Source organism: Zeugodacus cucurbitae, chromosome 6, assembly GCF_028554725.1.
Source record: "Zeugodacus cucurbitae isolate PBARC_wt_2022May chromosome 6, idZeuCucr1.2, whole genome shotgun sequence".
Lineage (NCBI taxonomy): Eukaryota > Metazoa > Arthropoda > Insecta > Diptera > Tephritidae > Zeugodacus > Zeugodacus cucurbitae.
The window spans coordinates 65,945,636-65,969,205 of NC_071671.1; the positions used below are offsets into that span (position 1 = coordinate 65,945,636).

General features: G+C 33.5%; 1 protein-coding gene across 4 annotated transcripts in view; it reads left to right on the top strand.

Annotated features, from left to right (window-relative positions):
• The window catches only part of Pde8b_0 (high affinity cAMP-specific and IBMX-insensitive 3',5'-cyclic phosphodiesterase 8), a 156,846-nt gene that overhangs the window by 77,458 nt on the left and 55,818 nt on the right, over positions 1-23,570 (top strand). For 3 of the 4 annotated variants that reach the window (XM_054235057.1, XM_011183242.3, XM_054235058.1), the window contains 2 exons: positions 6,311-7,433; positions 12,932-13,016. In XM_054235057.1, coding sequence (XP_054091032.1) covers positions 7,098-7,433; positions 12,932-13,016 — 421 coding nt within the window. In that variant the 5' untranslated portion in view covers positions 6,311-7,097. Of the gene's footprint in view, positions 1-6,310; positions 7,434-12,931; positions 13,017-18,190; positions 18,706-23,570 lie in introns of those variants that run through there. The other variant, XM_029039838.2, reaches the window with a different exon arrangement.

The window sequence follows — 23,570 nt, forward strand, 5'->3', positions numbered from 1 at the left end:
TAAATAAGTTGTTGTTGTTGTTCATAAAAATGTATAAATTTATACCTGATGAATTTCATCACACAAAGTCTCACCACTTCCAAAGCTCACATATTACACGTGTCCACCCATCCATATTCGGTTCAAAACCACCTGTTGTTGCCTGAAGTGCGCTTATTATGCCACTAAAACCTTTTGTATGCCATTAACTTTGTCACTTGATATACATATAGATGTCACTTACATGATTCATATTATTCATCAAGTGGACCCTTTTGTCCATTTGTACAGCAAACATTGCAGCCATCTTGAGATTTATACAACTTTATGGTTGTTTGCTGGAGATACTTAAGTACTTTCATACAATAAATGTCTACAGAGACGACACTACACACTACTTAAACCATCATATGAGTCAACACAGACTCAAATAAATATTATAGAATTCACACTACCTTTTATACACGTGTTCCACTCCACTCCACTGAAACAAAAGGATACTATGTTTGCATGAATTCATAAATCCTGCAAAAATCTAGATGAAAGTGTGTGCATGCGTTATAAATCCCCTTTATACTTTTCAATTGAATTCATATTTGTTGTGTTATTTTGCTTTCCCTCAAATAAAAAAGAATAAATTCTGGGAATGCATAAACAAAGTTATGCCTTTGCTGATTTTGTTTTGAGTATGATGAATACAGTGGACATTTTTTCAATTTGGCATACCATGTAACATATCCTGCAGCACTTTTGTATGGGTCAGCATAACTCTCAACTTAATTGGCGCTTTGTCTTTGTCCAAAACACTTTTTAATGAATTTATATAAGCGCATGTGTAAGTGCTTGGCCAACAATTTGTAAAGTTATGAAAGGCTTGTGTAAAGTTTCTGATTTGATTTTGCAATTTCTGACTAACAAGGGGTAGATTTTTACTAATTCTAAATTTCGCAATACTTGACAGTTTAAAAAAGTTATATAATGAGAATTATGGATTAATTAACGATTAAATATTCGAAGTTTAAAGACTATTGTCTAGAATTCAAACTACAAAGACTAAGAACTAAAGATTAATAACGATTAATTAAATATAAACAAGTAAGGAAGGGCTAAGTTCGGGTGTAACCGAACATTTTATACTCTCGCAATTTATTTATTTAACTTTATTTATATTATATAATACACAATTTGACCCACATATTCGTCATATATATTGTATAAAGTCCATTGAAAGTTGGAAACCATAATATTAGGTTAGAAGCACCGAGGTCCTCGTGTTCGATAGATGGGGCCTTAAAAACCTATGGTCCGATTTCGGCGATTTTTAGAATAGGGCTGCCACACTATTAACATAGTATTTGTGCAAAGTTCTGCACCGATTCCTTAGATATGGTTTTTGACCCATAAGTGGGCGTCGACACGCCTATTTTCCACTTTGTAAAAAAATCTGAGTGCTGCTTCCATCTGCCATTTCTTATGTGCAATTTAGTGTTTCTGACGTTTTTCGTTAGTGAGTTAACTCACTTTTAGTAGTTTTCAACATAACATTTGTATGGGAGGTGGGCGTGGTTACAATCCGATTTCCCCCATTTTTGCACTGTATAAGGTAGTACCTAAAAGAAAAGACTCTAGAAAGTTTCCTTGATATACCTTTAGTAGTTTGCGAGATATGTACAAAAAACTTAGTAAGGGGCGGGGTCACGCCCACTTCCACAAAAAAAACATACATCCACATATGTCCCTTCATAGTGCGATCCTTCATAATTGGAGCTAAATGATGTATTATTAGAGACAAAATTCTAAAAGTTATTGATTAATTAAATGCGACTAAACAAAAAATTTAAAATACTAAAAGATAAACAAAGGTAAAACATAAACGTTAAAGCAACAAATTTAGCGATTTTAATGTAGTTCAAGTAGAAAAGATAAAAATAAATCTTGAAATATATTATAGATATCTTCCTGGGTCACTAAGCATATGAATATACACATATGTATGTATGCCTTTGCTGTGTTAATGTGTATTGTTTGCCTTTTTTTGTGAGAGACCAATTTCTTCTGCCCCACCCATGAATTCGTATAACTATTTCTGTACAACTTTTTGCGCCCTTATTTACTTTTTTACTAATTTTATATGCCTCCCTATCTCTGCTGCCCATTTAGGCATAACATATGTTTTTACATTTCATGCATAGTCAGTCCTTTAAGTTTTTCTTTTTTTTTTGCTTATTCTACTGACCTACGAATTTGTAGCACCGCCCATTATAACATGTACAATTTGTGCCTTCTGTTTGGGTTACTACATAGTTCACGCCTCACAACGTTTAATGTCTTCATATATCCTAGTCGTTGTTTGTTGTTTTCTCTTGCCTTCCTTTCTTGGTTTTGAAGGAACCTTTCTGTATAACGCTTGATTAATAAAATTGTCACGTTTCCTTGTTGTTAAGTAAGTTAATCAAATAAGAAAAGGAAAAGGTAGTTTAGAGGCGAGTAGAGACAAGATAATTTAAGCTGGGCATACATTCTTAAAGAGTACATTGTAGGGCTTTCACAGTCATTCGCTTTTGAAGTTGTGTGGAATTTTTGAGATGACATTAGTATTCAACTTGCAGATTTAAGTGTGAAATGTCTTACTAAATTTCAAACATATTTGAAATTGTTTTTTTTCCTGGATTTCCGTGTTGATTTTCAGAGTTTCTGAGTACGTATGACATTTGTCACCGCCTGTATTAGTTCAAAGGCTGCTGTAAAAAATATTTTTAGCTACTAAAATGTTTTGTCTCTCTTCAAAAGTAAGTCTAAGGCACTATTTTCAACATTATTCTTAGTATATATTAGACCTTCTTCCATATTGCGACCATTTGTTTCTAATACAAATTAGTATCTGTTTCTCCTTCTAGCGTAAATCATACAATTTAAAGTGAATAACTGTATGCATACCACCAATTACATTTAATTCAAAATAACTGTATTTAAGCATTACACATTTATTAGTTTAACATTATTTTATTAGTCCAGCACGTTAACAAATCAATTAGCACTTTGTGCATTTACAAGCAGTTATTCATAATTAAATGTTACGTATACGCCCCGCCCACTCTGCTGCTATTATAGGTAGAGCTAATGCGCAGTGTACCACATGTTTTGCTATTTAATTAAAGGTATGCACAATATGTAGAAATTATATTTGCCATTTATATGAATGTTGCAGACATCAAAATAATTACTGTAATTGCAAACGGTACATATTTAAATACAACTATTTTGCTCAGCTGCAGTTGTAAATAATATGAATGATACCTTTGCAACAAAGGCGTAGGATAAATGGAGTTAAATTCATACAGATGTTCATAGAGAAGAAACTGGAAATAATTATGAAGAGAAATAAAAAGTTATAAGAAAAATCATTAAAAAATTATTAAAATAAATGATTATTGAAAAATATAATAATATCGAAAATATTTAGTACTAGCAGACCCAGCCACACGTTTTTGTGGCTAAGATATACATTACATTAGTAATTTTTTCAATATAGCTATATATATTTGAAATTAATCATAATAATTTGTTAAAATTTGAATTTTTTTGTCGTATATTTAAGTGTAACAAATTAGCAAACTTGCAAGTTGGCCAAGCCAAGATTGCTTCGATGACGATATTGATTACCGTCTTCATAGCCAGTTTTGTTCAATTGCAAAGTCGAGGTTGATTTAGGTTACGCAGCATGATGACAACTTACTCTAATTTTAATTGCAAAGTGAGAGGTGATAGTCAAATCAATTTTAAATATTCTGTGAGATAATTGACTACGTCATCCTGGTTTGTAGCTGTGTCAACTGTCCTGGAACAGAATCCTAAATTGTCGCATTGAGATCATTGACATCTTTGGTTTTTAATACCACATAGGTCGTTCAATCAGCCATTTATGTTAATTATATTGTGGTTTCATGTCAGGAAAAACATGATCAATAAGCTCCTCTTTCGAGGCCATGAAGTGACAGAAACCCTTTAAAAATGTTATTAATCCATCGAGGTGTCAACTTCGTCGCTACCATTTCCAACTATTTCTACAATCGTAATTTGATATTGTTGGAAAAACTCTCGTATGTTATTTGTTAATTGGTGATACTTTATGTGTCGTCACAAATTAGATGATTTTAGGAAAGTGATTAGTTCGTCAGCAATAGTTGATCCAGGAATTGTCTGGCGAAAATCACCTGCCAACAGAATCATGGCTTCACCAAAAATATTTTCGTTGTCGCGTAAATCTTTTAAAGTCCTGTGCAGTACCTCCAGCGACTTGAATATCTGGAAAATCTTCTTTATAGCTATTTTTTTGGCGATTTTGCAGACTGGTGTTTCGTTGATTTGCAATTTAGGAGTAATTTCAAGGCCGAATTGCCGTTTGTCTGCCTACTAACAGGTGCCAAGTTGCCCCTATTCCCATTATAACTGGGTGTTGAAAATAAGTGAAATCAGTTCAGGAATTACCTCAACCCTCATGTACTATATATGCTGAATTTCGTTATTCTATTGGACTTTATTTCAAATTGTGTGTAATAAAATCACATCAATAAATTGCGAGAGTATAAAATCGTCCCCTCAATATAACAATATCGTATGTGCTCATACGCCATTATTTTTTTATTGCATATTTAGAATCTCCATCATTGTTTCTATGACTGGTCAAAATTTCGTAAAATTCTACTTCCACAAAGTGGGTCAAAATGTCATTGGAAAAAATGGTGTATAATTTCATGTTCAAAAATTTAATAGACATCTGATTTGACAAAAACTTTAAACTCGTTTTTCTCAAAACCCAAAAAAAAATTATACACTATTGTTATATTGAGGGGACGAAATGTTCGGTTCCCTTTCCCTACTTGTTAGAAATTGTTTTGGGCTATCGACACAGCCTTATACAATTGAACAATGATAAAAATATTTTAACAAAACAACAATGACAACTTTCAAAATATTATTATTTTTTGTTTTTTTTTTTTTTATTTTATTGTCAATTAAAATTAAATCATCTTCTTGTTATCTTCCTCACAATTTTTCGATATATACTTACTTTCTAATACTTCCCTAACCTTCCATAAATATTTCAAAACTAAAATTAGCCAGATCGATTTGGCCTTTCTCGACTTTTTTTGAGGCTAACGACACAAATTGTTTGTATGGGTGATTAGAAAATTGTGGATTTAAGACTTTCTCAGGCAATTTTAAATTAAATAAATAAAAATTCTTCTTAATCTGATAATCGGTATATTAACATGATACAAGAAAACCACACATAGTACTTTTGAATTTTTGAGAACCTTCGAGAGATTATTTCTTCATTGGAGCAACTCTTTAAATTGGCTTATGGAAATATATTTCAAATAACTCGAGATGACGCAGAGTAAGACCTGCCTACAGACATAGTTTAGACCACAACTTACTACTATTTTCTACTACTCTATGACTCATTTTATATAAAAAATAAATAATTTCTAAGTAGTTGGTAGTAGTAGTACAAGCATAAATGAAACATTTGCCAAAAAACTTGCCTACCTTCAGGCGCATTGTATAATAAATACTATTCAAGACACCCACTTTTGGTTTATCAATGGAAAATTTCACTTTGTTAGTCCTCCTCCTTTTAATATCCCGATGACTAGATATTTTAAAGAAAGGTTGATACTTTTTTCTACTTAAAGCCTGTATATAAAGTATTTTTTTAATGTTACTTCATACTAACTGTAAAATTGTTAGGGGGAAACATTTCAAGTAATTCTAACCAAAAGAAAGAATATTGCTGTTAATCAACTATAAAGACAATTTATACTACTGAAGCAATCGTTTGCTACTCGCACTCGCAAAAACTAACATTTTATCATTTTTAGTCAAATAAACTTTTAATTGATTGAATAAGAGAACATGTAAAACGGTTAATTATGATTTTAAATATTAATGCTTCAGACTACTGGAGACTATTTCTCTAGCTTTAATAGTACTTAGAAATACAAGTACAAGTGCATACATTTCCGAAAGTAATCGCAAGCTGCCATCCTTGAATGACTTTAAGCACTCGCATATTAAAATAAATGTGTATTTTTTACAAAGTATTATTTACATAATATTCCCATAAGCCTCATTTAACTTATTGTCCTTTTGGCCTTTACAAGCTTATGTGCGGCACACTCACATTGCAGAGGGCGCTGTGGAGCTTAGCAAACCGCCAGCCAACCGCACCGCAGTGCAAACAATAAACCGCAATCATTTTACATTTCCGCAATGACAATTTCGCATAATAATGGGATTTTCCTATTTTTTCCATTTTATATTTCAGCTCAGCAACGACAGCATGACAGCGACATACAGTTTGGAGCAAATCAAAAGCGCAAAAAGCATGAAGTGGAATGACCACTGAAAAAAGCATACAAAATTGAACAAATGGAGTGCGAGGGAAAGTTAAATTGAAAATGCAAACAAGCGCGGAGAGTGAAGAAAAAAATATTGGAAAAAACGTAGTATGCAAAATAGTAGTGCAGAAAAAATAAAAAAGGTAGTAGAAAAAGAAAAAAGTAGTAGAAAATGAAAAAAGTAGTAGAAATAAAAAAATAGTAGATAAATAAAAAACAATAGAGAAGGTGACAAAATACTGAAGGAATACAAAAACAACATAACGGAAATAGAAAAATGATGTTAGAAGAAAATCCAAGGATGTGATACGCTCGGCGATTGCATGCGATTTCTGACAAAAAAAACTACAAGGATAATAAGAACTTCCTGCAACCGAAGAATAGAGAGAGAAAATAATGCAACTCATTTGACTGATTAATTTGTAAGCAACAACAAAGCGAGAGCCAACCAACAAGCAGCGCACAGAAGCACATCAAAGTGGAAAATATTGCAAAAAAATATGAGCACACAAACAAACACATGGAAGATTGCATTTAACTAGCACATGCAGCGGAATAAATGCCACACCAGAAACACACACACACACATACATAAATCAATAAACACACACACACATCAAGCATCAGATTAGTCACTTTAAAAAAGTGCAGCAGAAAGAGTGTGTTTACCGCCGCGTCGCTTGGCTTTAAGTTCGCAGCTTCACCGGCGTGAAAATGGGCTGCTCACCAAGCACCTTGCTGTCGCACAATAATCCCGATGCGGATGATGCGCATCCGGCGGCTGACACGCAGCTCAGCGGTGCAGGCACCGCACTGGCTGCGTCTGGTGGCAACGGTGAGAAGGATAGTAGTCTCTTTTTCTGCATAAAATTGCGACGCTCGCGGCCACTGCGTCGTTGTAGCCAGCAGAATGGTGGTGGTGATGGCAGCGCGGGCAGCGGTGGCACCGGTAGTGCCATCAATGGCGACGAACTGCTCGGACATGGCAATATGTGTAATCAGGCATTACTCAATCCGGCGCAGACCAAGAACGAGGCGGATTATGATAAGGTGAGTTAAATGACTGCTACTAAATGCGTATTTAAAATATAAATATATATTAGCGGGCAGTATTTACAGTTAAGAAGCTTATAGACTTAAATAATAGTGATGAATTTCTCTATCTTAATATACTCATTTGCCTAAATGGATGTATAGCCTAAATATAGGCCACGTTCAGTTGCAATACTATTGACCAAGAAAAAACGTTGCCTACCTTTAGGCAGACTATTAAAATGCTTGCAGTTTAGGGAACATATAATTTGTGGGTGTTTAAAATACTAGAAGTAGATCATTAAGGGATCGTATATTATTTTTTGTTAACTTCCAAACTTCAACTGATCTAGAGTCGTTTGTAATCAAATTTATATTAATAATTGTTGGAAAATATTGGCAATTTTTTAATTCCTTACTATTTCTTGAGGCTCTGATTATATCGGTCCGAACTCGTTTCAAATAAGTGACTGTTATAAGGTTGATGGATGCTGAATATTTCGAAGCATATTCGTTCCAAATCCTGAAATACATCCTCTCTTTTCTTGTCACGTTTCTTCCAGAGAGTGGTTTGAGCAAAAGTATACAACTTGATATAACTTTTATTCAATCATAACACAATATCACATATCCTGCCACTCAAGAAGAGATGTTATGAAATGAAATACCATTATACCATATACATATAATCAACACTTCCAATGAAAATACCCACAAACAACAAATACACTCAGTGAAGAAACTTTGACACACATCACTTCGGTGCATTTGTGTTACGTTGAGCGTTGATTCCACAAATATTCAATTAACTCAACTTCAATAAGAATAACTGGCATACAGCAGCCATTCAACAGGACCAGGAGAAACCACTGAAGTGGATTGACACAAATAATACACTTGAAATGTAGCAGAGTGGCAATGTGGCAGAGTGGATTGAAAGCTAAATGAAACAAATTTAAATAGCACAGTGTTGCATTGTGTGCGCATATAACGGTTGATAGCGGTAACTCTGAGTTCTGTAGTGACATTTTGTGTGTGCGTGTATTACGTCTTATTGTGCTAACAACAATTGATAGGTATCAACTGTCAAATGCAGAAATAGACAAGTCAGTGCTTATAAAGGAAACAGAAATGACAGCACACGATTGCTACGAAAGCCTTTAACTGTCAGTTTCGTTCCTTGAAATGTCACACTTACACATACACGCCGTTAAAAGAAGACGGAAATAACACCTTTCTTCTTTTAAAAAAATCTTTCTGTGGTAACATATTTATGTACTGTCATGTCAGTTGTGAATATTCGTGGATAGAAGGGTTGTACTTCTCAAACAAGTGCTTGTGTGGCAATTTTGTTGAGTTGTCAGTGTTAAAAAAAGTACTGTAACTGTCAAGGATTTCATAACTTTTGAGCTGTCCGTCTTTCATATTATTAGAGTTTCTGAGTTTCGCAACAAGTGGTTCCTGATTGTATGTATTGCATGTATGTATATATATTTGCCAAAGAATGGCTCAATATTTTTCATAAAAAGAAGGAAAATTTGTTATCACAGTATATGATGCTGGCTCTGAATATCTCAAAAAATTAAGAAATGCACACTTTTCAAACAAAAAATGGATTCCAATTACTCGCACTATAAGACCGAGTGGGTACACTAAATCTGAAAACTCGAAAAATGTTTGCTGTAGCACTACATAACGCCAACTTCCTTTTCTCTCCACTGCTTTACAGCTCGATCCCTATTTTCTTGCACTCACACTGTACTACAGCACATAGTGAGTTTTAACTTTATAACAAGCGCTTGTATAGTCATCTGTGGTTTCATAGCTTACATACACTTGCACACAACAATCTCTTACTAACACATGATTGCATACATTGTTTGCATAAATGTGACACTATTTCCATATACCTTCTTTTGTGTGCCTCTGTGTGCATATGTGTGGGTGTAGCAGTTTCATATAATGCCATTTAACTTGGCTATTGTTTTGCATCCTTCAGTCACATTGCAAGCTACTCTGCAACGGATATGACTATTACTGCAAGTCATTACTGCAAGTCAGTCTCCACTATCCCTCATCAATCCTTGAGCGTTGTTGTGACAAAGTTGTATACATGAACATTACGCAACAACGCATGGGAACACATGTTGTTGACGCACTCGTTGAATGAAAATAATAATGAGAAATTCGGTAGAAGGAATTTGTGTTAGTGCTTTAAATATATATGAAGATTATATTTAGTGGACCAGGGGTCATATGGTATTTGTTAACTTTATAAAAAAATATGAGTAATTGCTGCTTATTTGCTAGGAGAGAGAGAAGATCAATCTTCCTGCAAAATAAAAATAATGAACATTTTTTAAAATGCTTTCTTCACTTTACTATTTTTATATAAATAAATTTCATGAAATTTAAAAATAAATTAATTTCATAAAAATTCAAATGAATTTAAATTTGTAAATAAAAAAAATATTTTCTCCATACCCTATACCCGGCTATCTAAAATCTTCTAAAATTATTACTCTCATTAAAATTCATTCACATATACTTCTTCACTTCTAATAGTGCGCCACAACAGTGAAGCACCCATTTATGCTTGCATTGTCAATGTCACAAGTTTGCCCATTAAGCGCCTGTGTGTATGCAAAGTTTTTGCTGATCATATGCAAAGCTGCTATTATATATGATAGTTAGCTTCTGTTATTGTTGTTGTTGTTGATTTTAACTTCAGTGTTCATGTATCATGCATAATGCAGTCAATTGCACTTTGACTTTATGCTTATCCTTGTCATCCATTGTTTTCACTTAGTGCGAACAGGGACTTATGCGGCAGAAAGTTTTGCTTATAGTGATGCCTTTGGGATGTGATGCAACAAAAACTGCGTGCTAAAAGATGTGGTAAATTGTTGTAAGCATGTTGCATTAATGTGTGGAATGCAACGCGAGGAAATGGTAAAGTCCTTGTTGCATTTTTTCACAAACTTGTACCGGAACTTCTTTATTCATAAATACCACAGAAGTATCATTTTTAGAATCCAAGCTCTCTCTCCGTTTAGTCAAATATTTTGTTGTCATTCTGCATTAGATTGACTGTGAACTAATGTCAGCCTAAATGTAGAATTTGTTTTTTTTCTTTGTAAAACTATAACTACTAAATATTGCCTACATTTAGGCGCTATGCCTAATCATCAATATTGCTTAACAAGCTCTTTAAGGCGTATGCGTCTTCTTCGTCACGAAGTTAAATGCAATAATAAACCCGAACATTTATAATCAATATTTTATATACCTATTGACATCTATCAGTAAATTCAAGAGTTGACTTGGCAGTCCAATAAGCAACCAAGGATAAAGGAGTAAAACATTATATGCGGTCTTCTGTTCGTGTTGATCGATAAGGTGTATTTATATTAACCCTCCACAGACATATACAACACATCTGCTATCGATATACGAGGTGCGTTTAGAAAATCGGTGAAAACTCGTAAGAATTGATTGTTGTTGAAGGAAAGTTGATTTTAAAAAATTGCATAGCTTAAGGCTTCAGAATCTCTTGCTGATAATATTATTTTTTTCATTTTTAGAGCAATATTTAAGATATAATTACATCATAGACATTTCTCTTGTTCTTTAAATTTCCTGGTTTAGCAATTGTGCGTGATTGAATAGACATGTGGAACAGAACCACAAAATTTTGAAAACTTCGAGAGAACTTAGAAAGTTTTTTATGGAGGCAACATATCTTTGAACCCAAAAAAGACCATGATATATGACTCTGTCCTCGTTCTTACAGCTTTCAGCTCACATATACACATTCAACTAGAAAAACAAATACGCTTTCACATTTGTAGTTTTTGTTATTATTGTAGGGTTCTTTTCATCCTCGCATGTTTATGTTCACTTTCGCTCTGTTGTTCACGAGAAAAGCAATTCGCTTGTATGTATATCTTTATATATCACTATATATGTACGTATGGCTGCTTTAGTGTTTATTATTTTCTCATTATGTTGTGTTTACGTTTACGTTTACGTCGTAAACAACTCAAGGTGACTCACACGCTTACGCATAAAACTGTCCAATCACCTTGGTGGATATTTAAAACCAATACGAACACACACTTGCCACTCGTAAATCTTGACTGCCCACGGTACTAACATAGAAAAGCCCCCAAAAAAAAGTAAGCGAACAAAAGTTTATTAGTTTCCTCCAGTTGAGTAGGGAGCTGAGGGCACCTTCCATGTGTGTTTATTATTTTTATATGTGTGAGTGTTTGTGCTTCAGGAGGACGTAAAATTCGCTCAAGACTCAACACACTCATCGGGACCGTACTTATTCCATATGAACTGAGAAGGTCATAAATGACGCCGTACTTAAATTAAGTAGGAAATGAGCGTCCACACAGGACGTCGAGGAGTTTTCAAGCAATTTGAAATCAATATTTCGAATTTGAAGTGAAATGAACAATGATATTTGAGACATTTTTGGAAATACATATTTAGATACAGAATGTCCTTTTCTGTTAAGGATCCTAAAATTTCTTCTTCCTTTTAACATTGCTACAATCCCAAAATTTCGGGGTACCGAAAAATTAAGAAAAAAAAAAACAAAATTCGCCGAGATACGGGCCGGTGGAGCGGGGCTTCAAAAAAGAAGGTGCGTCCTGGTTGACATGATTTCAATCCTTGTAGAGACCTAAAACACAAAAAAATAAGAAGATTCTTCATTAGTAGGGTTGTCGTTATCGGGTTGACCATTTTCAAAAAAAAAAAAACAAAATAAATAAATAACAAAATGGCGACGACTTGAAAATTTTTTTTACTCAATTTTTTCGACCTTTTCGATTTTTTTAAAAATACTTCAAATCAAAATTTTTGGAAAACCAAGGCAGACACGATAGAGCATTGTATAAAGAAGATATATACCAAATTAATAATATAATTCAAAGGAATCGGTTCAGTAGAACTTGAGACCACCTCAAAAAACTTTCGAGTAATTTCGAGAAAACCCCGTTTAAAGTTTAGGAAACGCCACGTAACAAAATCATCTGTATCTCTGAAAATAAGTCGAAGATAAGTTATCTAAATACCGAAATTTGGGGTTCACGAAAAATCATATTTTTTTAGTATTCCAGTAAAATTAAGACGACTGCATTACAAGTGTAAATATCTTTCTAATACCATTATGTGTATTTAATACCAATATGTGTAGATGTTGTAACCTACTATGTTGTAGCTGCGTACAATCCCTCAGCTTTAAAGTGCAACCTCCCCTTTTACAAGGTTTAAGCGAATACCGCGTATAATTTGTTTTACTTTGACATTTTAATACACAAAGTGTTGCATTTATGGTCAGATACACAGGCACACACACGTCTATGGAATATACAAGGTTGAATTTTTCGCTCCACCGAAGTTGTGGCGCACAGTGTTTACGCGCAAATTGTGCTATAAACAAGTGTATTAGGGTGATATATATTTTTTTAAGAATTTTTTTTTTCCTTTTCATCTAATTGCAGATATGCAGCGGCAAAAAGGATTCCATCGTCACCGTTGCGGCATTGGGCAACTTCACGCACACGGTGGTGCGGCGTGCCACAGGCAGTGAGTACACACACATAACTATATATTGTATTTTCCATTATTTTTCGATCTATAAATTGACTTTATGGTTGAAATTCAATTAAAAATATATACAACATAAGTGCTTGTTTGAATACAGGATATTTTGTATGCGCTGCTCTACGGTCGCTTTTGTGAGTGTTCCATTTTGCCTTCACTTTACCACTTTTGGCGTCAATTAAAATGAAAATTGTATGCTACAAAAATTATTACGCTGTAGAGGAAATTGAATTCATTTTCAATGTCGTCAAGAAATAATAAAAATAATTAAAGTGAGTTAATAAATTGAATGATACAAAGAATATAGGTTGTGGTATGGATTTGGTTGATAGGGAGAGAAATATTTTTTATAAGAGTGACAAAATAATACACAATTCAGAAAAATTTCACTATTTTAAATATTTTTCAAAAAATTTCGGTTTGTCTAAGATAACTCTGATCCTTTAAGCCCATATTTCAAAACATCAATAAAGTTTTCCGCGTCATCTTAAACTTCTGGATAATATCTGTATTGGATCTATAGTGTTGTATCTGAAAATTGTCAAAAAAATGTGTTTTTATGAACACTTTGACTCGAGCGCCATCTATCAGATGATACACCCGATCAGATCAGACAGATTTTGATCATAAATTTAGATGATCCATTTAGTATGTTAAAAGTTAGTTTAAACTAGATAAGAATGCTGAATAAAGGCACTCAATTAAGGCAGTAACCTGCTTTAGAAGCCGAAAAAAAAGCTTTTTTGCAATTTTTTTTTTTTTGAAAGGGAAGGAAATGATTGCGGTAAACGGAATTTTAAGACGATACTTAAGACTATATTTAAGGCTTAAAAATTTATGTTAAATATTATTAAAAAATATTGAAATTTTTGTAAGTATTTTTCTGGAGCGCCTGGAGTTTGCACTTGCAAATCGGTGCCGGTGATGGAGGTCGTGCGATGCATCTGAAACAGTCGAACCAATTTTTTTCTTCTTCTTTCTTTTATTTATGAACTAAAAAAATACCGAAGGAGTTATAAAATTTCAAATTTTTTCGAAGTTTGAAAAAAAAAATTCACTTTTTTAAGAAAAAAATTGACTTTAAGTTGCAAAACAAGTAGTTCAAATAATACTTTTGTCCAACTTTTTTAGTTCAAATAGGAGATAATTTAATACTGAAGCTAGATCACTTTGGTTTTTTTTCGATCGGACATATATTATTTTTGCTATCGCCGGCACCGTTTTCTAACACTTGTGAAATAGAAAACTCGAGAAAACGCGCTTTAAAGGTCTGCCTGAGCATTCGCACCTGCTCGACGCTCGGCCACTAAAACAGCTCCAGCTTCGAAAATACGTCGAATTGGCCTCTGGAATTATAAAGACCTATTCTTGGATAGTTTTGGAAGAGATTTAAAACAAAACAAAAAAATCGATTTTTTGAAGCCTGTAAAGCAGACTACTGCCTTAAGATTTATTGACTTCCTTATTGTTAAAAACAGCGTAAACATCCTTTAAGTATATATACACTGTAGTAAAAATCTCTCTTCAACCCTCACATACTACTGACAGCTGCTTAAAAAGTATTCAAAAGGTTATTGAACTGTTTTTATAACAATTGTTGTTGCACTGAATCAACAGTTGTTCCTTACGTGTAAGAAATTCGACCTGTTGTCGACAACCCTTTTATTTCGTGAACTCTCTGACCTGCCACTCAAGCTTACTTGTTGTTGTTTGTTGCTGGTTTGTTGTTGGCGGAGTATAACTGACGGTGGAGCACACCTCACTGCCAAAACATAATTGGCGAGCAGCTGTTTTTTGCTGCCGAAGCGAAATGAAAACAATGCCAGGCAAAATTTTTAGGAAACAGCTGCTGCCTGCATTCCAAGGAACTGGAAACACAAGACTGCCGGCCTGCAAGGGGATCAGTTGAGGCATATTTATGCGATGCATTGCTTGTGTGTCTATATGTAGACTTGATATGGATACGACGAACAGCCAGCAAACTGGCGAGTAAAGCAACAAATCGACGGAAAGGCAACTGAACTCTGGACATATGTTTGTATGTATATATTTTGTAGACCCCAAAAAGTTGCCTGCGACAAAAATTGTTCACTCATATGCAACGGTTCATTATAGTCGAAACATACATGTAAACATACATACAGACTCCCTTCTTTATTACAATATTTATTGAACATTTCCTGAACGAACTCGATGACTCATAGACTAAGCCAGATATCATTTAACTGGACACACAACTCGCTTATGCGAAACCGTGTAACCTGAACCCTTCTACAAAAAGAACGAAGAATCATACAATAAACATAAATGCCAAAGAGTCGCTTCATAAGCTAATGGGAGAACGGGCTTCAGTGCGCGCTGAAGGAAATCAATGGAACGCGTGAAACAGATGCCAATGTTTAGCAAAAGCAGAAATACAATAAAAAACTATAACAAAATAAAATCAAAAACAACAACAATAAAAACTCATTACAACAACAACAGAATTGAGTAAGTTGACAACCCGTCATTGGCAACAGCTGTTATCGCCAAAGTGAAAATGATGCCGGCAACAATAACAGCAATAACAAAAGAAGCTACAACAACAACCAACTCAAAAGCATGTTAAACAACAACAAGAACAACAAGTGAACAACACAAGTCATCAACAAGCGAAACAGAACATAGCACATGTAAAACACATAATTAGTAAAGTATAACAATAATAACAACAACAAAAACAGTTGCTCACATTTCACTCTCTTCGCAACACACACGCTCCAATATCACTGATTAGGGCTCACCTAACAAGTAAGCGACAGGTAAAAAATAAAAATTTAAAAATCAAAATCAAATGCAATGAAACGAAATATTTAAGCACAAAACTGGCTGGCAAAACAAGTTCACTTAGCTTGCATGTGTGTGTGAGTGTGTTTGAAGCTTGTCGAATAATAAAAGCAAAACAGAACACAACAACACCGGAGTAGTTGTAGCTTCGTCTTGCCGCCAGCGTTTGACTTCCACTGATCATCATCACATCTGTGCGCTCTTTTCGGAGAGCTTCGCTCACAACGTGGAGCCTTCCTTGCTGTCGTCACCGCTCCGCGACTAACGGCCTTCACTGGTCGCAGATTAAACTGATAGCTCAGCGACTTTAGATAGCAAACCGGTAGCACTGGTGTGGTGGAGTTAGGTGTGTGTGGTTGGTAGCCACAGTGGTTTGAAATTGATGAATATGGGAGTAATACAGAATTTACAGTTATTTAACACTCGGTTGGGTATTGCACCAAACTAATTTTTCACGGCAGATTAAGATTATATGCATATTCTGTAGTTAATAATTTTTTTTAAGTATTGTTTCGAAGCCAAAAATATTTGGATTTTGGAGGTTAACTTCGAACTTTTTTTTTACTTATGTCTCAATCTCTCGAAGAAAATAGTTTGGACCAACACACAGAAAATAGTCGATTCAAAATATGGAACTTTACACCATTTTTTTTATTTCTTGACAAATCTTTCTATTTTGGAAAGGCCTCCGAAGAAAGGGCTTATTTTAGATATCTTCTATAAGTTCCATATATCAGTTTTTCCGTTCGTAAAACTTGAACCATCTGTTTGATATTTAAGCACCTTTCATCTACGAGAACATCCATGATATTTTCTGACAAATGTGTAATATCCAAGTTCCTTATGCGTTGCATTATAGATACGCTATAACTGGGAGTCGCGCTCGAAGGTTTACTATCAAGTATGGCCCTTCATACCTCTCTTTGGTACTCCATTTTTGAAATAATAGTTGGGGTTGTTGTTGTTATCTCTGTTCGGAATTTTCTTTTTAAAAATAGTCTATTTAGCATCGAAGTCATATAACGGCAACAACAGCCAGATCCAGCTTACAGTAGTTGAATTTTACCCGGCCGTGGTCTGTTATTTCGACGACCTAACTCTGTCGTAATAACGAAGTTCGTGAAAGTAACCGGAAGTCACAGAGGAAGTCACATAAAGCAGTGTCAGGAAGGTTCCAAGGTTCTTAAGCACTTTTTTTTCACAATCACCTCCAAGAAACCTGTTAAATTTTCTGAAAAGCTTAAAGGCTCAACAGCTGTCATTAAACAAATATTTATTTAAAATCTAAAGGTCTTTATTATTGAGTTCCGAAAACTAGATATAGAGTTCGAAGATCTCAAAAAAGTCATTACGGACTGTAATTTTTTTCGTCCACCTATTTTATTGTCTCTTTCAAATTTTTATCAACGGAACATTTTAGTTAAACTTTTCACGCCTTCCACACCACTGTGCCTAATATTCAGCGCTTCAAATCTCCACTCGTCAGAGTCAGTCAGAGCTTTTTGTTACCGGAGCTTCTTACTGCGCGCACTAACGGGGGCTTGTGCCAGTGTCGCAGCTGCTGTGCACGATCAGTTACCTCGTGTCTAGCATAGTTGGCGGTTGTTGCTTTGTGGCGCTCCTTTGTGTCGGTGTTTTGTTTGCACTTTTAGTGGCTAAATACTACATCAATAAAATTCTATATTATTTGTGCACCGATCTATATAAATACATACCTACAAGAGTGTAAATATATACGCACGCTACTGTTTTTTCTGAATAAATTTTTCCTTGTGACGATTGCTCCGAGTGTTGCCAGTCATACACGCTGTCAGTCAGACGTTTGGCTTGTGCGCCTCTGTGTTATTATTATTATTATTATTATTGTGTTCGGTTCTTCAGCATTCTGTTTGCTGCTCTTGTGCTCGGTGCGGTTACTCGTTTTATTTCGTATATTCACATTCATTCACTTAAGTGCCTGCGCCTGTTTGCACTTATATTTTTTTTATTTTTTGCTGTTTGTGCGCGCTTTGAATGCGCTTTGTCCAACGTGTTTTGTTGTTGGGCGCTTCTTGTGGTGTTGTTCTTGTTGTTGTGGCCGCCAGTTGGTGCTAATGGTGTTGGCGTGTTGTTGCTGCCGTGGCGCGCAAAAGGTGTGAGTGGCTTTACTCGAGTTGTCTGGCTCACAGTTGATTGAACGCACACAGTGGCGAGCGAAGCGTAGCTTGAATTTTTTAAAAGAAAAGAAATTTCTGAAAAAAGAATTCTTGTGTTTATAAATACATGTGCACATGCGTGGTGACGTATAACGTAAGCGCCGTTATTCAATAAAAATAAAAGAAGTTGAAAAAGTATTATTAATTCTGAACGCTGCGAACGAAGGCGAAGTTTTGAAGCCGCGTTGCCCTATCTCACTGCGTCCGCGTGTTGTGTTTGTGCAATCAAAATCGTTTCAATCAAACAAACAACCAAACAAATAAGTGAATGTTTTAAATAAATTTCAAGAATTTGTGATTTGAAGCAACACACCCACACACAGCCGCGCGTGGCAATTAAGTGTACGCGCATTGGAAGTGCGCGCGTGATTACGAAAGTGTGCGCGTTGCGGCGGCGTCGTTGCTCCAGTTAACGTGATTTCAAGCCAAATCGCTGCATTGTGCAAGAATTGATTGTGTTTGCGTCTCAAAAAAAAGAGTTATTTCTGTGATTTTTTGTTCGCATCGCATGCTGCACGCGGCTTCAGCGCCGGCAAAGTCAGTCCTTATACAAATATACACTTTCCGTAGAAGATTTGTACGCATTCCGCGTGGAGCTGTTGCTTTTGGCGGCGTGAAACCTAAATTGGCGTTCCTTTTTGGCATTTAAGGTAAATACAATTTTGGACTGAATTCTTTCTGCTTTCGATTCAATTTTTTATATGCGGGCGGTGTGACGTATTATGTTTGCACAGAAGTGTCTTTAAAAATCAATTTCAAGCAACGTCTTTCACAATAGATATGCAATAAAAAGTTCGAAAACGAAAAATACTCCGGTAACCCCTTCAAAGTAACCCTCATAAAGTGTCTAATGACTTCCTCAATTCCAATTAAGCTATTCTTTCATAAGACCGGGTTGCCATAATAATTTTGGTTTAAAGAAATTAGTTTTAAAATCAATTTGGAGTAACCAAATCCATATAAGATTTAAAAAAATCGAAGATCGGAGTTAATTATGAATTTTTAGGTGGAAAGTGTTATAGTTAAAAATATTATTAAAAAAATATTGAAAACACGGTACAACGGTCGCCTGGGTATTGGACCAAACTAATTTTTTCCGGCAAATTGAGACATAAGTAAAAAAAAGTGCATTCTCCGATTTTCGAAATTAGCTCTCAAAATCTAAATATTTTTTATTCTTAGATGAAGCAAAAGCAATGATTTCTCATTTTAATTCTGTTCGAAAAGCATAAATTTACCTAAATCATAAGTGTATTTTATTAAACCGATGCCATTATGTCAGCACAGATTTGTCAATTTCGAACAATATTTAATCTAAGTAGCCAATTATTCTAAAATTAAAAGTTCTTTAACCGAAAATAAAATTTTCAATTTTTCGAACTTCTTCGAAATTTGAAAATTTTTACTTTATGTACAGTGCAATATTACTCATTTCCAAAATATCACAACTTTATTTTAAAAAACTTAGAAATTTAAATTTTTACGCAGATTTTTTTCGAAGATGAACTATATGTTTTCAAAATTTTTAATTCTAATTTAAATAATTTTCGAAAAAAAAACATTTTTTGGTCATTCAACTCTCTTCAAATATGTATAAATATGCCACTAAAAAGCTAGTTTTCGAAAACCCTCCATATCTCAAATTCTCCAAATTATTTTGCTTTATTTGTCGGAAAAATACTTAAACCAAACAAAGCAAAGTAAATCAAATATTAGACGAGACGCTTTGCCTAAATCTGTCAAGGTTATAACCATATTAGATTTGTACATAGAAATAAGAGAATGGCCACAAAAAATAGTTACACAAATAACTTATTCTAAACTAAAACAATTCAAAGCACTTCAGAGTGTACAACAAACACAACAATTTCGTTATCAACTATTTATTAAAGTGAGCGAGCGTATTATCAAAGTGTCACAACAAAGAATGCATATGACGGTGTTACTGAGACGAGATAATGCCCACGACATGTACTAGTATATATTCAACGTAGAATAAAAAATAATAATGAAAATATGAATTCAAAGTGATGGAAAAAAAAATCCAATTGTTATGTCATCTTGTTTGAAATGCGCGCGTTTTGCAAAGTGCTTTTAATTTATTTCAATGGTGTTTGAGATAGACAAAAGATAAAGGAAAGCAATTGATTCTCAGAATTCTTCCATTTATAATAGTTGATAAAAAAAAGTATAGTCGTTCTTGTAGATCTTTTCGGTGTTTAATACACATTTTTTGAAACTATCTTGCCACTCTTACAGAAATAAACTTATAATCACATCACAATTCCCTCCTATCCGTTACTCTTTCGAGCGCCATTCCAGCAAATCAATTTTATGTCTCTGAATTTTATTGATCGCTCGAAATTGACATTAATCATAATTACAGTTACTTCGTTATGTAAATAATTAAGTACTTTGAGTAATTAAGAGTCAAACAGGCGTAGAAATTAATCATAAAGAAATTTATTATAATATTTGATGAATCGGATTTCTGATTAAAATGATGAATCGCATATAAATAACTGTAAATTAAAGTAGGTACATATATAAGAAAATCATATATGCTCTATCTTGACAGTAAGCGCCACTCTATCAAGAAATTTCAATTGAGTGACAATTTACTTTACATGCATAATGGTCTTCAAGGTATATCGAAGAGAATTCTGACTTCAAATTAATTTATGTAGAGCGATGGGCGAATTTTTTCATTCCAATTCGTACACAAACAGCACATTTATTTTTATAATTAAAGTTTCATTTAATTACTTTTTATAATTACCTCAATTACTTCTAAATACTCAGACACAATTTCTTTGATCCAGATTTTATTGCCCATTTTTTAATAATTATCTTCTAATTAACCCATAACAGAGCTTTCATTTAGTAATCTTAGCCACAGTATTGTAATTAAAAGAGTAGTCTTAATTACAAAATAATGTTAAAAATTAAAAAAAATGTGATTATTTGATTATTATGTTACTGTTATTCAGTAATCCCAACCTAGCAGACTAATTAAAAGTGTAATCACAATTACAAAATATTTTTAAGCCTTTCTGAGTAATTATGATAAAACTATTGATTCAGTAATCTATGTGTTTAACAGTAATTAAAAAAGTAATCATAATTACAAAATATTTTTTAAATACTTAGTAATCTCAGCCTTTCAGAGTAATTATGATAAAATTATTGATTCAGTAATCTATGTTAACAGTAATTAAAAATGTAATCTTAATTACAATTACATTTCAATTACATGGATTTTTTTATTTTATATAACATTTTATATAACATTGGCTTAGTAATTTCATTCAGTCAGAGTAATTAAAAAAGTAATCATAATTACTAACTATTGTCTAAATATTTAAAATATAATTTTTATATATTCTCTAACATCACTTTGATTATTTAGTGCTCTTTATGAAGAAGTTACACAAATCACAATGAAGCATCGCTAAAATTATAACAACAACAACAGCAACAGCTTTTATCAGCCAAACTCGTTGGAGGAGATAACCGACCAACATTTACCAAGCGCTCACAATTATTTACTAGCTAATACCTATGCTCTTATATATTGCTTATGTACTACAATACATATATACTCGACAATGTGATAAACCTATAGGGCAACGTGCCCACTAGGGTTATTATGTGTATGTATGTACCTACTAGTTTTTTTTAATCTTTTCATTTTTTTATCTCTGAAGAGCAAGAAAATCGAGCAGAGAGTGGGCAGCTAATCCACCGCATTGTCATGTGCAAGCGAGCGACTCTTATCTCGTGCGCATTCAATGATTACAATATTTTTTTTACCACTGTTTGTTGTTGTTTTGTTTTCATTGTATTCCCTTTATACACAAAAAAGCTCGCACTCAATTCCATTAAGAGCGTAGAAAATGAAATTGAAATGGAAATTATAATTAAAATGGCAGTGAAAATTTATAAAATTTTATGGGAGATTACGCGCTGAAAACTCAAGAAAAAAGCTTTGATAAGCCAGCAATAGTTGATTTTTGTGATTTTGCATAGCCAATTAATTTGCTTTGCTTATTAACAGTGATTCAAAGCATTTAAAATATTTAAGAGCATGAAAAAAAAAAGCGAAATTAGAATCATAAAGAAACCGCGTAAAATCGTTGAAATATGAAATAATCTCAAGCTATTAATGAGTGTTATTGTGGTATGATTGATTGTGGCAAGAAATCACAACAACATTTCGCTTTGGCATAGCGCCTACACACCTCTTAACGTACACTGCTCTGCAGACTCTAGAAACTGAATATATTTCATTGTTGCTTTTGTTGTTGTGCTTCATAAAAATGTAGTTTTGGCAAAATTCAGCTACTGGGCTTGAATTTTATTATTTTGTTTTTGTTTTATTATTTTTTTATTATTTGTTTGTCTTCCTGTACTACGTGGGTTGTGTGTTCTTTAGTGCTTACCATGCAGCTTCGTAGCGGGTTGGGGGTTGTCGTTGCTCCGATCACGACGTCTATTTCGCACCTCTCAAGTGCCATTCATGCATATTTAGTACATCTATAGAAATATTTTTTTCTATTTTTTCGCTTCGTATTACGTTTCTGGCACTAGTTTATTGGTTAACACTTCGTAATGAATTTTTTTTGCGGTCAAATGAGTGCTAAATTGTTTGAGATAACTTTGTTTGAACGTCTAAAAATAAGTGTACATATCTTGATATAAGAATATATTTATTTATAGGTGCATTTGTACTTATTTATGGACAGTATTAATTTCTAAAGATCTAATGGTCAAGGAAATATAATGCTCACACATTGAATGTTCACGCTTGGAGCACCTTTTAAAACTTTCTTGACTATAATTTTAATAGAAATCTCAAAACTTATAAAATTACACCCTCGAAAATCCCTTGGTAATGATTATTTTTGCATTACTTTCCATTAATAGTCTAAAAGGTGGTAATGTTTACTTATGCTATACATTGCTGGAAAAGAGTTTTAAAAGTGGTAATGATTACTTTTACATGACATTGCTGGAAAATAGTTTTAAAAGTGATAATGATTACTTTTGCATTATATTACTGGAAATTAGTCTAAAAAGTAGTAATGATTACTTTTACATTACATTACTTGAAAATAGTCTAAAAAGTAGTAATGATTAATTTTGCATTACATTGCTGGAAAATAGTTTTAAAAGTGGTAATGATTACTTTTGCATTATATTACTGGAAATTAGTCTAAAAAGTGGTAATTATTATTTTGGCATTACATTTTAGAAAATAGTCTGAAAAGTGATAACGATTACTTTTGCATTACATTGTTGGAAAGTAGTCTAAAAAGTGGTAATGATTACTTTTGCGTTACATTAAATGGAAAATAGTCTAAAACGTTGTTCAAAGACTTAAAATACTGGATAAATTTTTTTTTTACATTCATTGCAAAAAAATATTCTAATCTTACATCAAAAATGCTTTTAATTTCCATTGCCTAACTGCATTTAATAAATTACCATTTTTATCGGCAATCCTTTGCGTTGA